Source organism: Gopherus flavomarginatus, chromosome 1 (assembly GCF_025201925.1).
Source record: "Gopherus flavomarginatus isolate rGopFla2 chromosome 1, rGopFla2.mat.asm, whole genome shotgun sequence".
NCBI classification, from domain to species: Eukaryota; Metazoa; Chordata; order Testudines; family Testudinidae; genus Gopherus; species Gopherus flavomarginatus.
The window spans coordinates 126,993,472-127,008,731 of record NC_066617.1 but is presented as its reverse complement, the minus strand read 5'-3'; the positions used below and the strand labels follow the sequence as shown (position 1 = coordinate 127,008,731).

At 40.8% G+C, this 15,260-nt stretch overlaps 2 protein-coding genes across 3 annotated transcripts in view; both read right to left on the bottom strand.

Annotated features, from left to right (window-relative positions):
• Positions 1-229: 229 nt before the first annotated feature.
• Positions 230-15,260, bottom strand: part of C2CD5 (C2 calcium dependent domain containing 5) — a 109,210-nt gene continuing 94,179 nt past the window's right edge. The window contains exons 26-30 of one of the 2 annotated variants that reach the window (XM_050968788.1): positions 7,202-7,252; positions 6,105-6,206; positions 5,005-5,195; positions 2,043-2,189; positions 230-1,647 (exon numbers count right to left, since the gene is read on the bottom strand). In XM_050968788.1, coding sequence (XP_050824745.1) covers positions 1,519-1,647; positions 2,043-2,189; positions 5,005-5,195; positions 6,105-6,206; positions 7,202-7,252 — 620 coding nt within the window. In that variant the 3' untranslated portion in view covers positions 230-1,518. The remainder of the gene's footprint in view (positions 1,648-2,042; positions 2,190-5,004; positions 5,196-6,104; positions 6,207-7,201; positions 7,253-15,260) is intronic. The other variant, XM_050968779.1, reaches the window with a different exon arrangement.
• LOC127058989 (uncharacterized) lies at positions 8,041-14,938 on the bottom strand. Its single transcript, XM_050969557.1, has 2 exons — positions 13,596-14,938; positions 8,041-12,564 (listed from the first exon to the last, which is right to left on the bottom strand). Exons 1-2 carry the CDS (start codon positions 14,263-14,265, stop codon positions 12,458-12,460), a joined length of 777 nt encoding a protein of 258 aa, XP_050825514.1. The 5' UTR covers positions 14,266-14,938; the 3' UTR covers positions 8,041-12,457.

The window sequence follows — 15,260 nt, the reverse complement described above, 5'->3', positions numbered from 1 at the left end:
AGACATACCCTAAATAAGAGAAACTTTACTGATCGCTGCCACAGAATTTAACAAAATGTAATTAAGCTTGATGACCAAACTCCCCATTAAGGGCACCCAATTCAAAAACTTGTTAAAGAGATTACTAATCTCTACCCTTCTTTATATTTGAAGACGAGTTTGCCATGCCATTCCAAAAGCTTCAGCATGTAGCTATTATATACTGACCTACAAACAAACAAAAATCCAGTGGTTTTATACAGAAATTTATTGTACAAAGGAGGAATATGATTTTTATGCTCATATACAATGGGATATTTGGGTCTGACTACACAGAATATTTACATTCAAGTTTACACATTTATTCAAGTTCCATATTAGATGTTGTCAACACATATTTCCATGAACATGTCTTCAAATCTAAAGAGTCAGTCTTTATATTATTCTACCAAAGTCTTCAAAAGATTTGCTAGAAATGGATTGTTTCCTTTTCCTGCAGTACCCATCATCTCCCAATTATAGTATGTGAAAGGAAACCTGACTTGCAGAAGTTAATGTCATAAAAATATTTTAACTGTTCTTTTACCCAACTTAGCCAGGCATTTCCAAATAGCAAAATATAGAGGGCCTAATTCTGCCTCCATATATGCAGGTGACTGTCTCTCTGACTTTGTCTATATCAATATTGCAAGATCATGCCCTAAAAAACTGGACTTCAGTAGGTTAAGACATTATTTTGCAGACTCTCTCCTCCTGCCCCCAAAAAAGCATTGTACAAATGTTAATATTGAAATAAACTTATAATACCTGAACCAGATATAATAATTTATTTTGTTTTACCATAGATATGCTTACAAAGCAGCAACATCGAACATTTAAAATAAAAAAAATTGTACAATAAAAATATTCACTAGTTCACAAACAGCTGAAAAACATTTTAGCATGCTGCTAAGTTCAGACAGTCATTTCTCGTGCTTTTTTCCTCTCAAAGTTCCATGAACTAAAGCTCATTACAGACTTCACATCAGACAATTGCTTATTTGGTAATATATTTTTTTAAACCAGTCATGATCTCTTGCTCATTCAAAGGCAGCTGATTCCAGTTTCTTAATTATCTTCCAGTTTTTGTTTCTTAAATTAATTAAGAGTAAATTAAAATGAACAAGCATTATCAGACTCAGATACTGTTTGAGTTATTATTTGTTCTGGCCTTGTCAAACAACTACATAAAGAAAAGACACAAGTAAGTTCCTGTTTTATTTCAGGAGCTCTATGGAATTCCTTTAGATCAATGCCTCATCTTCTGTCAAGATTTCACAGAGGCTAGTAATTAAAAAAATGGAATTACAGGGTACTTGCCAATAAAACGTTGCCCTGGCTATTATGTAAAGTTGATGGACGAAGGTTAGTGATTGTCTTAGATTTAGCTGACTGTAATATTTTGGAGAATTACTGATTTTTGAAGAGGTAAAGCTAAACACTCCCACATTTTGCAGAGATCTTTTTACTTTGGGCAGGGCCATTCCACTTCTTCTGGCTTCATGTCGTGACATCTCCAGCACTTGCAGGTTGAGAGACAGCAGCAGATGGTTGCACTGGTACCATTTCTAATTCAGATTCACGTACAACAATCACTGCATCCCCACTGACATTTATTAGACACTGTGCCTGGAAGGACAGATAATTTTTAAATAGTTAAATATATCCTTTATGGAGCATATTTTCAGCCTTTGGACTTAACACTAAAATCAATTAAATTCATTCACCTAAGTTCTTGCCATATCATTCTGATATGTTAACTTTAATTCTAAAATTAAAAAAAACAACAACAACCCAAACAAATCAAAAACCTCCTACTGGGTCAGATTATGCCCACTAGATCTCTCCTCAGTCCACATAACTATTAAAAAAAAAAAAAAAAGAGACTTACTCCTCCCTTGTAGTTATGTGGACTGATTAGAATAATCTCATCCTACATGGGTATTTTCCTCTAAGACTGGTTACATATGACATCAGCTGGGTCTTTAATTGTCAGAAAAATTGTCATTTCAATCACAATTTACCTGATTTTTGTTGGGGTTCTCCATGAAAACACACTGTTTCATTATATACGAGACAACTGCATTCCCCCCTAAAGCCGCAACGTGTGCCCTCACCATTGCAAACACTTCAGCAATGAAAGTATGGAGAAAGCCACTGACACCGCCCTCCTAAAAAGAACAAACAAACACAAGTGGATTTTATGTAACTGTCAATAAACAGCATTGGATATCTTACTTATGTTTCCCTCCTTTCAAATTATTCCCTTCCAATGAATGCTGATTGGTATATATTTTTGAGGAGCAACATCTTGTTCTGTACAAAGTGACCTGTAAAATTTTACTTCTCTGTAATATAAAGACTGAACTTGTTTTGAGAGTTACGCATCACCTGCTTCTGGGTGAATGAGCATTTGCTGAAAAACAAATGAAAAAATCCTGCTACATGAGTAAACAAGAAAAGAATAAAGAGGTTATTTACCTGTAACTAGAATTCTTCAAAATCATCACCTGAATATACCCACACACTTAGGACACTCCTGCACAGTCCACATTTTTGTTGGGACCCCCTAGAAAACTGGCTGTATGGAATTGTGGGCATACTATTCAGGGGACTAGATTTTTCGGATCTGAAACAACACATGAAGCTGCGGGCAAGGCCAGCCTCTCAATTCTTTTCACTAATTCACATTCCTGAAGAAACAGGAACTAAGAGAAGTCATGTGAATCTGTGTAATCATCGTAAAGAATTCCAGTTACAGCCCAGTCTTTGTCACAGTGGTCCAACACCTGCTGATGACAGCCTGCTTTTTCCACAGTCTCTCCTGCATGTGGTGGAAGGAAAACCAGACACAGAGCTGTGCTCTCTGTTCTACCCCCTGGCTGAATGAGGTCCCTGAGCCAGAACAGTTGTGACAGAGCTTTCCTTCTCTTGAACCCAAAAGGATTTCTCACATGTAGAGCGTATTTTGAAAAATGTAAGGTGTTTTTTTTTGCTTGTTTATCTGCTGTGCCATGCCAACTAAATTGGGAGGAGGAGTAGAGAGGACACTCAAGTGTACTGCTCCACATATGATTCCTGCGGGGAGAAGAGAGTCTCCACTAACAGCCACCCTGAAGGAAGACAGAAAGGACTGAAGAAAGAAACTGAAGTTAATAGTGTTTGAGCCAAAATAGCTGCAAAAGCTAGGAATGGAAGATGAAAGGCAGGAACACTTGCTTCTGCACCGCTGGCAAGCAGCAAAAGGGGCACAGCTAATCTTAGAAAGCCGAATGACAAGTTTTGACCACCCCAGTTACTATAGAAAGAGGTATCACTCACTGGCAAAGAGGTCAGGAGACAGAAAACAGGAAATATATGATGATGATTAATTGATAAAAAGCCAAAATTATTTTTATTGTTCCACAATATTTCCATGCAAACAACCCTAAAGAAAGTCAACTGCAGTGAGAAACCCAAAATATGGACACCAGTTTATCATCTGCATCAGACATACCCTGTCAAAATCTAAATCTACACAGATTACAGCATCAGTGCAAAAAGATCAATAGAATAATGATCCACGTAAGTGGGTATAATAATCTAGTGATACAAAGCAAAAGGAAAAGATTTTGTATATCTACATGTACCCTGCAGTATTTAAAAGACACAGGATAAACCAGATATGTGGCACCCTTCACTTTTTGAAACCCAGAATTTTGCAAACACCTCTGAAAGTGTTAAAGGGCCTTGGACTACTCCATATTCCATAAAGGAACTGCTAAACCATCAGCATAAATAATAAACAGAAAATACTATACATATGCTCAGAATAATTTACAAGAGTGGATATAATTGCAACCATTTTTATATATTATGATTATCAAACTGTATTACATTCCATCCGAGGACAATAGTGTGTTAGGTACTGTGCAAACAGTTAAAAAAAGGGATCCTTGTCCTGAAGAATACCGGTGGGGAAACTGAGGCACAGAGAAACTAAGACTTTAGGTGACAGATTGTTACATCATATATCACTCTGAAAAATGACATGTAGTTTTCAATTAAATTTTAAAGATATGTAAATTAAAAGGCATAAATTGCAAGATTCAAATGTGAAGTTTGGCTGTCCAAAGCTTCTATGGGATAGCCACTAACACTAAGCTGCTTCCACTGGTTAATACACAGTGGCAGGCTTTTCAAACATTTATGGCATTCCTGAAGCAGCTCAGATGCATGTGGCTGGGAAGGCTTGGAATGCTGCTTGTTCAAATGGCCATATGTAATTTGTGAATCCTTACATAAGACTAAGTAAGGAACCAAAAAACCATACATGCTTTGAAAGCTTACCATTGATTGTTTCCTTTAACTAAGGATCAGTTTTTAGCATTTGAGCAAATCTCAATTTTAGGGTCCAAAGGAGCTCCAACAGCCACTGAAATCATAGAACATGAGGGTTGGAAGGGATCTCAGGAGGTCATGTAGTCCAACCCCCTGCTCAAAGCAAGACCAATTCCCAGACAGATTTTTGCCCTTGATCCCTAAATGGCCCCCTCAAGGATGAACTCACAACCCTTGGTTTAGCAGGCCAATGCTCAAACCACTGAGCTATCCCTCCCCCCTAAGAGATATACATTTTTCCGTTTACTGGTTTTAGCTTTGTCTGGATGCTGTGCTGTGTTTGGCCTATACCAAAATGGCCACCAATTATAATGGACCACTGGGAAGCTCCCTGACCATGTAATGCTATTTTACTGGCTACATGAGTGAGTAACACTTCTTACCAATTTGAAGAATAAACAAATGAAGCAGCCCTTTTTATAATGTGAGAGGAACAACAAGTAAGAGGATCACCTTTATGTGACTCCCAGTCGCTTAGCACACAGTGCCTAAGTTGTGAAAAGTCAGCTCTCTTCCTGTGCCATACAGTTAATTCAGACAGTAAACTCATTTAGCTTTGTTATTATCAATTCACAAAAAAGTGCAAAGTCCTAATATACAGCTCACCTCACGTAAAGAAGTGGTTTCTCGAATAAAAAACATGTTGATTATCCCAAGATACTTGGTTATTTTTGCCCCAGGGATAAAAGAAAGAGGTGTCATCTTAACAACCGAGACAGTAGAATTGGTGCATGATGGAACAGAACGGTGACGCAAGTGTCCTTCAGCCAGTGGACTTGCTTTGTCAAGAGAAGCAGCTAAAAAAGGTAGAAAAGAAGAAAAAGAAAAGAAAAGAAAAGAAAGTAACTATTGAGTATGATCAGTGACGTGTTCTTAAAACAAAACTCTTCTTCTTTATGGTTTCCAAATAGCTTGGTGATTATATTCAGCTGCCTGTGATGTTCAGCCATGTCATGAAAGAAAGGAAATTATCATGCAATGCATGCAAAAAGACAAAAAGCTGCAATGGAATTTATTTGGAAGAGTGGCATTCCTGCAAAAGAAAACATTGAGGCTAGCAGCTGCACATACAACAATCAGTTATCAGTGAAGGTAAAGGAAAAAAGGTGCCAACATTTTGAAATAAATATCTGCTGGAGGAACAAATTACTACAGGAAGAGTGTGAAAGTTGTCATGTTTCCCCAGTGCAGCATTTTCCATTAAAAAATTCTTCATTGTCAACTTTCAGATAACCTTAATCTTGACTATTTTAAGTAAAAACAGACAGATCTTCAATGAAAGAATTACTGAAGAATAACTCACGAGTTGCTAATTTAATGATAATTGGTTTGACTGTCACCTACATGATTGCTACCTGTTTCTCACCAAAAATTTTCCAAGTTTATACATACACCTACACCCACAGAGTGTATGCATATATGTTATACAATTAACATGGCTATTTATAGCTATATACTTTATTGGCAACTGTTTTTTAGTAAGCAACATAGAAAGACTGCATTCTGCATTTAAACTACTAACTCATAATTCCTAAATTAATTTATTTTTAAACAGACACTAGAAAGCATCTGCAGTTTTTGCGCTTGGATATTTGTTGTGCTTCCAAATTGCAATGCCACTACTGGGTAGGAAACTCCACCCTCCACCACTGGGAAATCAGAGATATGTCTCAGATTATCATAATGTGGTAGAAACAGCCGCCTACTTGTCTTATTTGATCCACGCCTTATGGTCTGAGCTTTCAGTTTAATGAGCTCTATCCAGCTGTTGCATCTGTCTGCAAAGGAACTGTAATCAACTGACGTTGCTGAAAACACAGACAGAAAAACAAAAGAAAAAACAAAGAAAAAATATGGATGACGTCTCTTGCCCACCTCAGTGATCCTTTTGATGAAGCAATTTTCTGTACCAGAGGAAGAATGAATATCCCTTTCACGTCTGTTTAAAGGAAAAGTTAAATGTCCAGCCCTATCCTATATTGTCCAAAGCAGTGTACTGATTACTGGTGATGTCACAGCTGTGAACCAACTGACTATGACTTTGTCACTGGAAACGTGTAAATAAAATCACACCTTGTTCTAGCTTCTTCACCTTAAGTAACTAGTTTTAGTTTCTTAATGTTATTTTAGCTCTATTTAATCTTAATTTGTATTCCTGTTCTTTTTTTCACAAGGCGCTATTGATCATGAATTTAAAGTTCCTGGATGTAACTATCAATCACTTCCCCTGCCTTCAGCTTGAAAATATATGGTTTGGGTTAGGGTAAAAGTCATGAGTTGGAACAACCTCTCAATTTTTAACGTGCAAGTATTTTCATTTTGAAGTATTACTTTTCCCCAAAAAAGGCATTTTTACAATTAAAACTGAAGGGTTGTTTTTCTGCTTATGACACTGTCTTGTTTTTAGGTTAGTACCCCTGAAACTGGTCTTGAGAACACTTTGGCAAGCATCCAAGGACCTTTTAATAACTGATCATTAGCACATTACTCTGTAAAAACGAATACAAATTAACATTAAAATAAGCCAAAATGAATTAAACAACAAAACTCTTCTCTGAGGAACTACTTCTCTAGCAGATATAGTTATATGCAGAAAGACTCTCTTAATTAGTGCAAATAATCTTAACTATCTCTTGTGATTTTTTTAAAAACATATGCAGATATCAATAAGCCATAGCAGAGCATGCGTTCCTAGGCAACCGGTAAACACTTCCTGGGTGAATGAAGACAAATCCAAAGTGTGGACCAGTGGCCCAGGAATGTCCACTCTGTTCTGGCTTATGGCTAAATTAAGTAAACTCACCTCTCTGTGCAGCTGGTATACCTGTGTGGGAACTTGCATTCTCCAGGACCTCTAGTAAGACAAAACGAATTCCACTCATGTCACATATGAACAAAATTAACTGCACAGATATGTTGTACAAAGGATCTTTTTTCTTCTATTAAAGGATTTTAGAGATTAAACTGGCAGAAAAAAAACCTCCTCTATAGTGGTTTTAGAGTCTCAGTACAAACATGAATTCGGTAAAGACTACACTCTATGTGGATTTGATTAATGTACTTTTGTAGCATAGTACAATCAATCAACTTCACCATTAAATCTAAAACACACTATGATATGAAACTATACATACTCCTTGGCAGTCAGAAGTACCTGAGTACTATTTAGAGCAACTTGCTAACAAAAAATGACAAAAACAAGAGAGAATCTGCAGATGGGTAAACAAAATTATAATAGTATTAGTGTTATTCATGAAGAAAGAGTTAAGTGAACCTAATCTGTATAATTTAGATAAAAGATTACAATGGGCTGGGGAGGAATATAACAGTCTATATATGCAATGGAGCAGATTAATGGTTAACCCAGTTGACTGGGTGCACATTAATGCAGAGCGTACAGGAGTGTTACATAGAGGAGAGAGCAGTAAAAATGCAATACTCTAATCCAAATTACGATATTTAAATTATATTTGACTATGCTTCAAACTTTCTTAGAATTGTTGATGCGGAACTGGCTAAGGTTGTTCCAACACACAAGACATGATTTTAAAGGTTTTTACACAATACACCGCTACCTTGATATAATGCCACCCGATATAACATGAATTTGGCTATAATGCGGTAAAGCAGTGCTCCGGGGGGGGGCAGGGCTGCGCACTCCGGTGGATCAAAGCAAGTTCAATATAACATTGTTTCACCTATAATGCAGTAAGATTTTTTGGCTCCCAAGGACAACATTATATCAAGGTAGACATGTAATAATGGAATTTTTCATCCTCAACTACCTGAAACTGAGCAAGCTTTCCAATTTTTTTTCATATTGGTTTTTATTAGCGAGGGGGGAGGATGGCATACCGCACTTCCTATGGACTTAGTTGTGGCTTTGTTCCAAGCCCCAAGCTATGTGCAGGTCGTAACTGTGCTATCCCTGAAGGAGGAGACAGAAATTGATGCTCAGAAACAATGTATCTTCCAGTTTCCCCATGGCTCCTAGGAAGTACTCTGAACCAGATCTATACTTGGCACAGCATACTTCCCACAGAATGATGACAATAACACTCGCTGGTACTTTGGGGCAGAGTGCACTCATCGCTCATACAGGTGGGCAAGACAGGGTGAGGTAAGTAACAGCTCTGTGAAAACTGCTTCTTCCCATGCTGGTACCCATGATCTGGGTAAACAGCTATAGCTACTGAGATGCCAAAATTATGAGTTATTGTTGTTTAAGAAATGCCCATCAAAGTCTTTAAAACAACAAATTTCATGGGACCAAAAAGACGACCCTAGTTTGAGGTAGGGTTTTTTTTGTGCAAAATTTCAAAGGCCTGCTGTAAACAACAGGGGTGTGAAAACTCCTCAAAACAGATCACAAAATTATTTTATAATGGAAAAAGTGTTGGACAACCTAAACATAGGGGTAATCAGTTCCTCCTCAAATGTTTTAAGTCAGTTACTAGTGCATAAAATTCAGATGATTTATTTGAAGAGAGAGAGTTTTAACTTCCATGAAACTCAAATAACTGAGCAATTTTGTTCACATTTTGGAAAAAGAGAAGTCAGGCCAAGATGAATATTCCTTCCCCCCAAAATAAAGCAAGAAGGCCATCAAAGGCCCCAATTTTGCAATTCATTGTATGTGGGCAGGCTGCAGTGCCCAAATAGAGTTCCACTGAAGTCAATGAGGGTTCACATGGGCACAGCAATACTCCCACACGCAAGAAACTGTGGAATCAGGGTGATGTAACCAGTGACCTCCAAGAAATTTAGTGCTATAATCAATTTTTATACTAAGCTGAGAGTACTTTCCCTGCTCAGAAATGGGATCTGTTTCAGGAGGATCCTACCTTCTGTCAAATTATTCAAGCTTGATAAGAAATACTGGATAGGCTAATATATTGGGCCCAAACAACCACTGTTATTCCCTCGTGGAAAGATCCAGTCACTGAAGGCTCCCCACAAGGCTTTAAAAGCCTTTACACAACTTATTACTGCTTTATTCCAATCCCATTTTATTCAATGAGTAACAACAATACTCAAAAAAATGTGATACATTCAAGACATTTACACAGCTCTCAAAATTGTTTGGGGAAGGAATGCAACAAGCATGAAGACCATAGGACTTTCTCTTCCTCTCCAAAGGTTCATATACTTGTTCAACGTACTACAGCATCCCTATCAAGATTGTCTCTAGTACTCTCCAACAAATTCTCCATGGATTTTATAAGGCATTCCTTATCACATGAATTATATAAGAACAATCATTAAACATGCCTGAGAAATGAGCAGCTTCAGAATACATTGTGTCTGTATCGCCATGATGTGCTTTTTCCACATGGTTCACCTTTGCTGAATTCTTCTATAGACTTTGTTGCTCTATGAAATATGTCATGTCTGCTCTCTCTTTTTTTTTCTTTGTTATGATAGATGGTCTCTTTCACCTCTGAGATTAGACCATGTTTTCAGCAGTATACTATATAACAAGCTGTTATACACAGAGCCCTTCGTTTTTAGTTTTTATTTTTCCCAGGAATTTATCAGTGTTTATTACAACAAAAAAAGGTGAAAATTGGTGCAAAAAAACTATTATTACTTTTTATGGGTAAATGCCGGGGTTTATTTGATGGATGAAAGGATGGGGGGAAAAGTATTCAGTAGATTAAATGCTTTGATGAACGGAATTCAATGTGGTTTGCTGCAGAACTAAAACAAAACTTAGAACACAATGCCACCTCTGAGTTTAAGGGTATGTCTACACTACGGGATTATTCCGATTTTACATAAACTAGTTTTGTAAAACAGACTGTATAAAGTCAAGTGCACGCGGCCACACTAAGCACATTAATTCGGCAGTGTTCGTCCATGTACCGAGGCTAGCGTCGATTTCCGGAGCGTTGCACTGCGGGTAGCTATCCCATAGCTATCCCATAGTTCCCGCAGTCTCCCCCGCCCCTTGGAATTCTGGGTTGAGATCCCAGTGCCTGATGGGGCAAAAAACATTGTCGCGGGTGATTCTGGGTACAGCCTCTCCCCTCCCTCCATGAAAGCAGCAGACAACCGTTTCGCGCCTTTTTCCTGGGTGAACTGTGCAAATGCCATAGCACAGCAAGCATGGACCCTGCTCAGATCAAGACTGCAATCGTGGACGTTGTAAACACCTCGGGCATTCTCGTGCAGTCTATGCTGAACCAGGACCTGCAAAGCCAGGCGAGGAGGAGGCGGCTACGGCAGCACGGCGACAAGAGTGATGAGGACATGGACACAGAATTCTCTCAAACTGCGGTCCCCTGCGCTTTGGAGATCCTGCTGGAAATGGGGCAGGTTCTAGCCATTGAACGCCGATTTTGGGCCTGGGAAACAAGCAGACTGGTGGGACCGCATAGTTTTGCGGGTTTGGGACAATTCCCAGTGGCTGCGAAACTTTCGCATGCGTAAGGGCACTTTCATGGAACTCTGTGACTTGCTTTCCCCTGCCCTGAAATGCCAGAATACCAAGATGAGAGCAGCCCTCACAGTTCATAAGTGAGTGGTGATAGCCCTCTGGAAGCTTGCAACGCCAGACAGCTACCGGTCAGTCAGGAATCAATTTGGAGTGGGAAAATCTACTGTGGGGGCTGCTGTGATGCAAGTAGCCAAAGCAATCACTAAGCTGCTGCTACGAAAAGTTGTGACTCTGGGAAACGTGCAGGTCATAGTGGATGGCTTTGCTGCAATGGGATTCCCTAATTGTGGTGGAGCGATAGATGGAACCCATATCCCTATCTTGGAACCAGAGCACCAGGGCACCCAGTATGTAAACCGCAAGGGCTACTTTTCAATAGTGCTGCAAGCACTGGTGGAATACAAGAGACGTTTCACCAACATCCACGTGAGATGGCCAGGAAGGGTTCATGACGCTCATGTCTTCAGGAACACTCTCTGTTTAAACGGCTGCAGCAAGGGAATTACTTCTCAGACCAGAAAATAACAGTTGGGGATGTTGAAAAGCCTGTAGCTATCCTGGGGGACCCAGCCTATCCCTTGATGCCATGGCTCATGAAACCATACACAGGCAGCCTGGACAGTAGTCAGGAGTTGTTCAACTACAGGCTGAGCAAGTGCAGAATGGTGGCAGAATGTGCATTTGGCCGTTTAAAGGCGCGCTGGCGCACATTACTGACTTGCTCAGACCTCAGCCAAACCAATGTCCCCATTGTTATTGCTGCTTGCTGTGTGCTCCACAATCTCTGTGAGAGTAAGGGGGAGACCTTTATGGCGGGGAAGGAGGCTGAGGCAAATCACCTGGCCACTGATTACGTGCAGCCAGACACCAGGGCGATTAGAAGAGCACACCACAAAGCGGTGCGCATCAGAGAAGCTTTGAAAACGAGTTTCATCACAGGCCAGGGTACGGTGTGACTGCTGTGTTTGTTTCCCCTTGATGAACCCCTCCCCCTTGATTGACTCATTCCCTGTAAGCAACTCACCCTACCCCTTCGATTACAGCTTGCTTAAGGAAATAAAGTCACTATCGTTTAAAAATCATGTATTCTTTATTAAATCATTATAAAAAGAGAGAGAGAACTGACAAGGTATCCCGGGTGTGGTTTGGGAGGAGGATAGGAGGGAAGGAAAAGGCCACTAAAAAAATTTCAAAGTAATGACAGCCTTTTGGTTGGGCTGTCCATGGGGGTGGAGTGGGTGGGTGCATGAAGCCTTCCCCCACGCGTTCTTACACGTCTGGGTGAGGAAGATATGGAACGTGATGAGGGGTGAAGGTGGTTACACAGGGTCTGCAGCGGCACTCTGCGACCCTGCTGCTGTTCCTGAAGCTCCACCAGACGTCGGAGGATGTCAGTTTGATCACGCAGCAGCCCCAGCGTTGCATCCCGCCACCGCTGATCGTCCTGCCTACACCTCTGATCTTCCTTCCGCCACCTCTCATCTCGAGTGTCTCTCCTCTCCTCACGTTCGTCCCTCCTATCCTCACGTTGGTCCCTCCTGTCCTCACGTTCACTGGCATCTTTCCTGTAATTTGATGCCATATCCTTCCACTCATTCAGATGAGCTCTTTCATTGCGGGTCACTTCCATGATTTCCAAGAACATTTTGTCTCGCGTCTTTTTTTTTTCCGCCGCCTTATCTGAGAGAGCCTTCGAGATGGAGTAGGGAGGCTTGAAAAATTTGCAGCTGCATGAGGGAGGGAAAAACGGGAGAGAAATATTTAAAAAGATACATTTTACAGAACAATGGTTATACTCTTCACGGTGAACAACACTATTCACCTTACATAGCACATGTGATTTCACTACAAGGTCGCATTTTGCATCTTAATATTGAGTGCCTGCGGCTCTGGCATTAGAGATCTCACAGACGCAGGTCCGGGCAGCAGAATTCAGCTTGCAAGCATCCATGGTAAGCCACTGTCTTTCGGCTTCTGCAGCCTTCATATACACAGTGCCCTCCTTTCCCAAATACCAAGCAAATCCCATTCAGTGCTGCTTCTTTCCTGTTAACATGCAGCAGCAGAAACCACCCCCCCATCCAATTCTCTGGGATGATCGCTTTACCCCTCCCCCGACCGCGTGGCAAGTATCATGGAAGATCACTGCTAAACATCCCCCTTCTCCCCCCACCGTGTGGCTGGTAGCAGGAAAGATCCCTGCTAGCCAAACGCGAAAAATCTCAGCGTCATTCCACCCCTCTCCTCCCCTCCCCTCGCTTGGCTACCTGCAAGGAAGGATTTCTTTTAAGCAACAGGCAAACAGCCCAGTAGGAATGGCCATCTCTGTCCCCTTAATTAAATTCCTGAATTTCAACCAGGTTACCATGGACAATATCACTCTACTGAGAATAACACAGCGAGATAAAGAACAGATGTTGCTTGAATGCTGGCAATCACCAGGACCATACGCAGCTAGGCTTTGTCATGCAATGATACCAGATTACTTGCTACATGCATGGCATGGTCAAGTGTCCTACCATGGAGGACGGAATAAGGCTGCCTTGCCCAGAAACCTTCTGCAAAGAATTTTGGAGTACCTCCAGGAGAGCTTCATGGAGATGTCCCTGGAGGATTTCTGCTCCATCCCCAGACATGTTAACAGACTTTTCCAATAACTGTACTGGCTGCGAATGCATCCCAAGTCCTCAGGGCAAATTAATCATTAAAAAACACTTGCTTTTAAACCATGTTTTATATTTACAGAAGGTACATTCACCAGAGGTCGCTTCCATGGCTTCATTGTCTGGGCTAGTGGCTTGGGAGGGCTGAGAGGGTAATTCCGTCTGGGTGAGAAAAAGCTCCTGGCTGTTGGGGAGAACGGAGTGCTGTGTGCTCTCTGCAAGCTTGTCCTCCTCTTCCTCCTCCTCATCTTCCCCGTCCGCAGAATCCTCAGCCATGGCTGAGATTACCACCCCCACCTCGGAATCCACGGACAGGGGTGGGGAACTGGTGGTGGACCTCCCTAGAATTGCATACAGCTCAGCGTAGAAGCGGCATGTTTTCGGCCCTGCCCCGGACCTTCCGTTTGCTTCTTTGGTTTTCTGGTAGGCTTGTCTGAGCTCCTTAACTTTCACATGGCACTGCACTGAGTCCCTGGTGTGGCCTCTCTTCATCATGGCCTTGGAAATTTTTTCAAATGTTTTTTCATTTTGTCTTTTGGAACGGAGTTCTGTTAGCATGGAATCCTCTCCCCATACGGTGATCAGATCCAGTACCTTCCACGCGGTCCATGCTGGAGCTCTTTTTCGATTCTCAGGAGACTGCATTGTTACCTGTGCTGATGAGCTCTGCGTGTCACCTGTGCTGGTGGGCTCTCCACGCTGGCCAAACAGGAAATGAAATTCAAAAGTTCGCGGGGGCTTTTCCTGTCTACCTGGCCAGTGCATCCGAGTTCAGATTGCTTTCCAGAGCGGTCACAGTGGTGCACTGTGGGATACCGCCCGGAGGCCCATACCGTCGATTTGCGGCCACGCTAACCCTAATCCGACATGGCAATACCGATTTCAGCGCTACTCTTCTCATCGGGGAGGAGTACAGAAGCCGGTTTAAAGAGCCCTTTATATCGATATAAAGGACCTCGTTGTGTGGACGGGTGCAGGATTAAATCGGTTTAACGCTACTAAATCCAGTTTAAACGCGTAGTGTAGACCAGGCCTAAGAAAACAATATATCTCTAATCGTCAAACAAAACTTTTCATTTGAATAAATTTTACTGTTGTAGACTTAGAACTATCAGCCTATAAATATTTACATTTCATAATTGGGCCACATCATTTGCAGAGAATACACTCAACTTCATCCTTTTTTCCAGTTTTTGTTTTTGTTTTAACCTTCAATTATTTCCTTGTGTTCTGAATTGTATTCTGATACTGATTTTTGTTTTCTTCCCATTTTAGAGTGTCAGACCTTTAAACTCTTATCAGCTAACAGCTTGAAATGTGTACATGGAGGACGTGAAATTCATCAGTATGTTCAGATGCGTACGCACTTCAGAGTTTGTTTATTGTGTGTATCTTCTAGACTATTACATAGCCTTGCTTCAGTATACACACAAACTAGTGTATTATCATAACACATATCTCATGCAATGTATTTTTCCTAATAAAACAAGTTATTTTTTATATATTTGAATGGTAGGGTGAAAATTGAGGGAAAAAATGCCCTAGATTAAAAAAAAAAGGTTTAAACTGAAAATGAAGGGGCTCAGTTATACAGTACTTGTTTCTAGCCTAGGGAATTTCCTGCTCAGCCTTGAGGAATAAGACGACACTAATGGTAGAACATAGAAACATATTTAACTCAGTCCTATCTGACTCTGGGGTCAAGCATTAAAGAGTTAGTACTTAATGAGAAATTTGCAGACATCCAATACCTTCTCAAC

Bases quoted from the DNA above. Each gene is read 5' to 3' on its own strand.
- LOC127058989 (XM_050969557.1), bottom strand. From the start codon at position 14,265: ATGCACTGGCCAGGTAGACAGGAAAAGCCCCCGCGAACTTTTGAATTT. The intron at 12,565-13,595 runs GTGAATGTACCT...TCCCTCATGCAG, and splicing joins AGCCATGGAAGCGACCTCTG to CTGCAAATTTTTCAAGCCTC.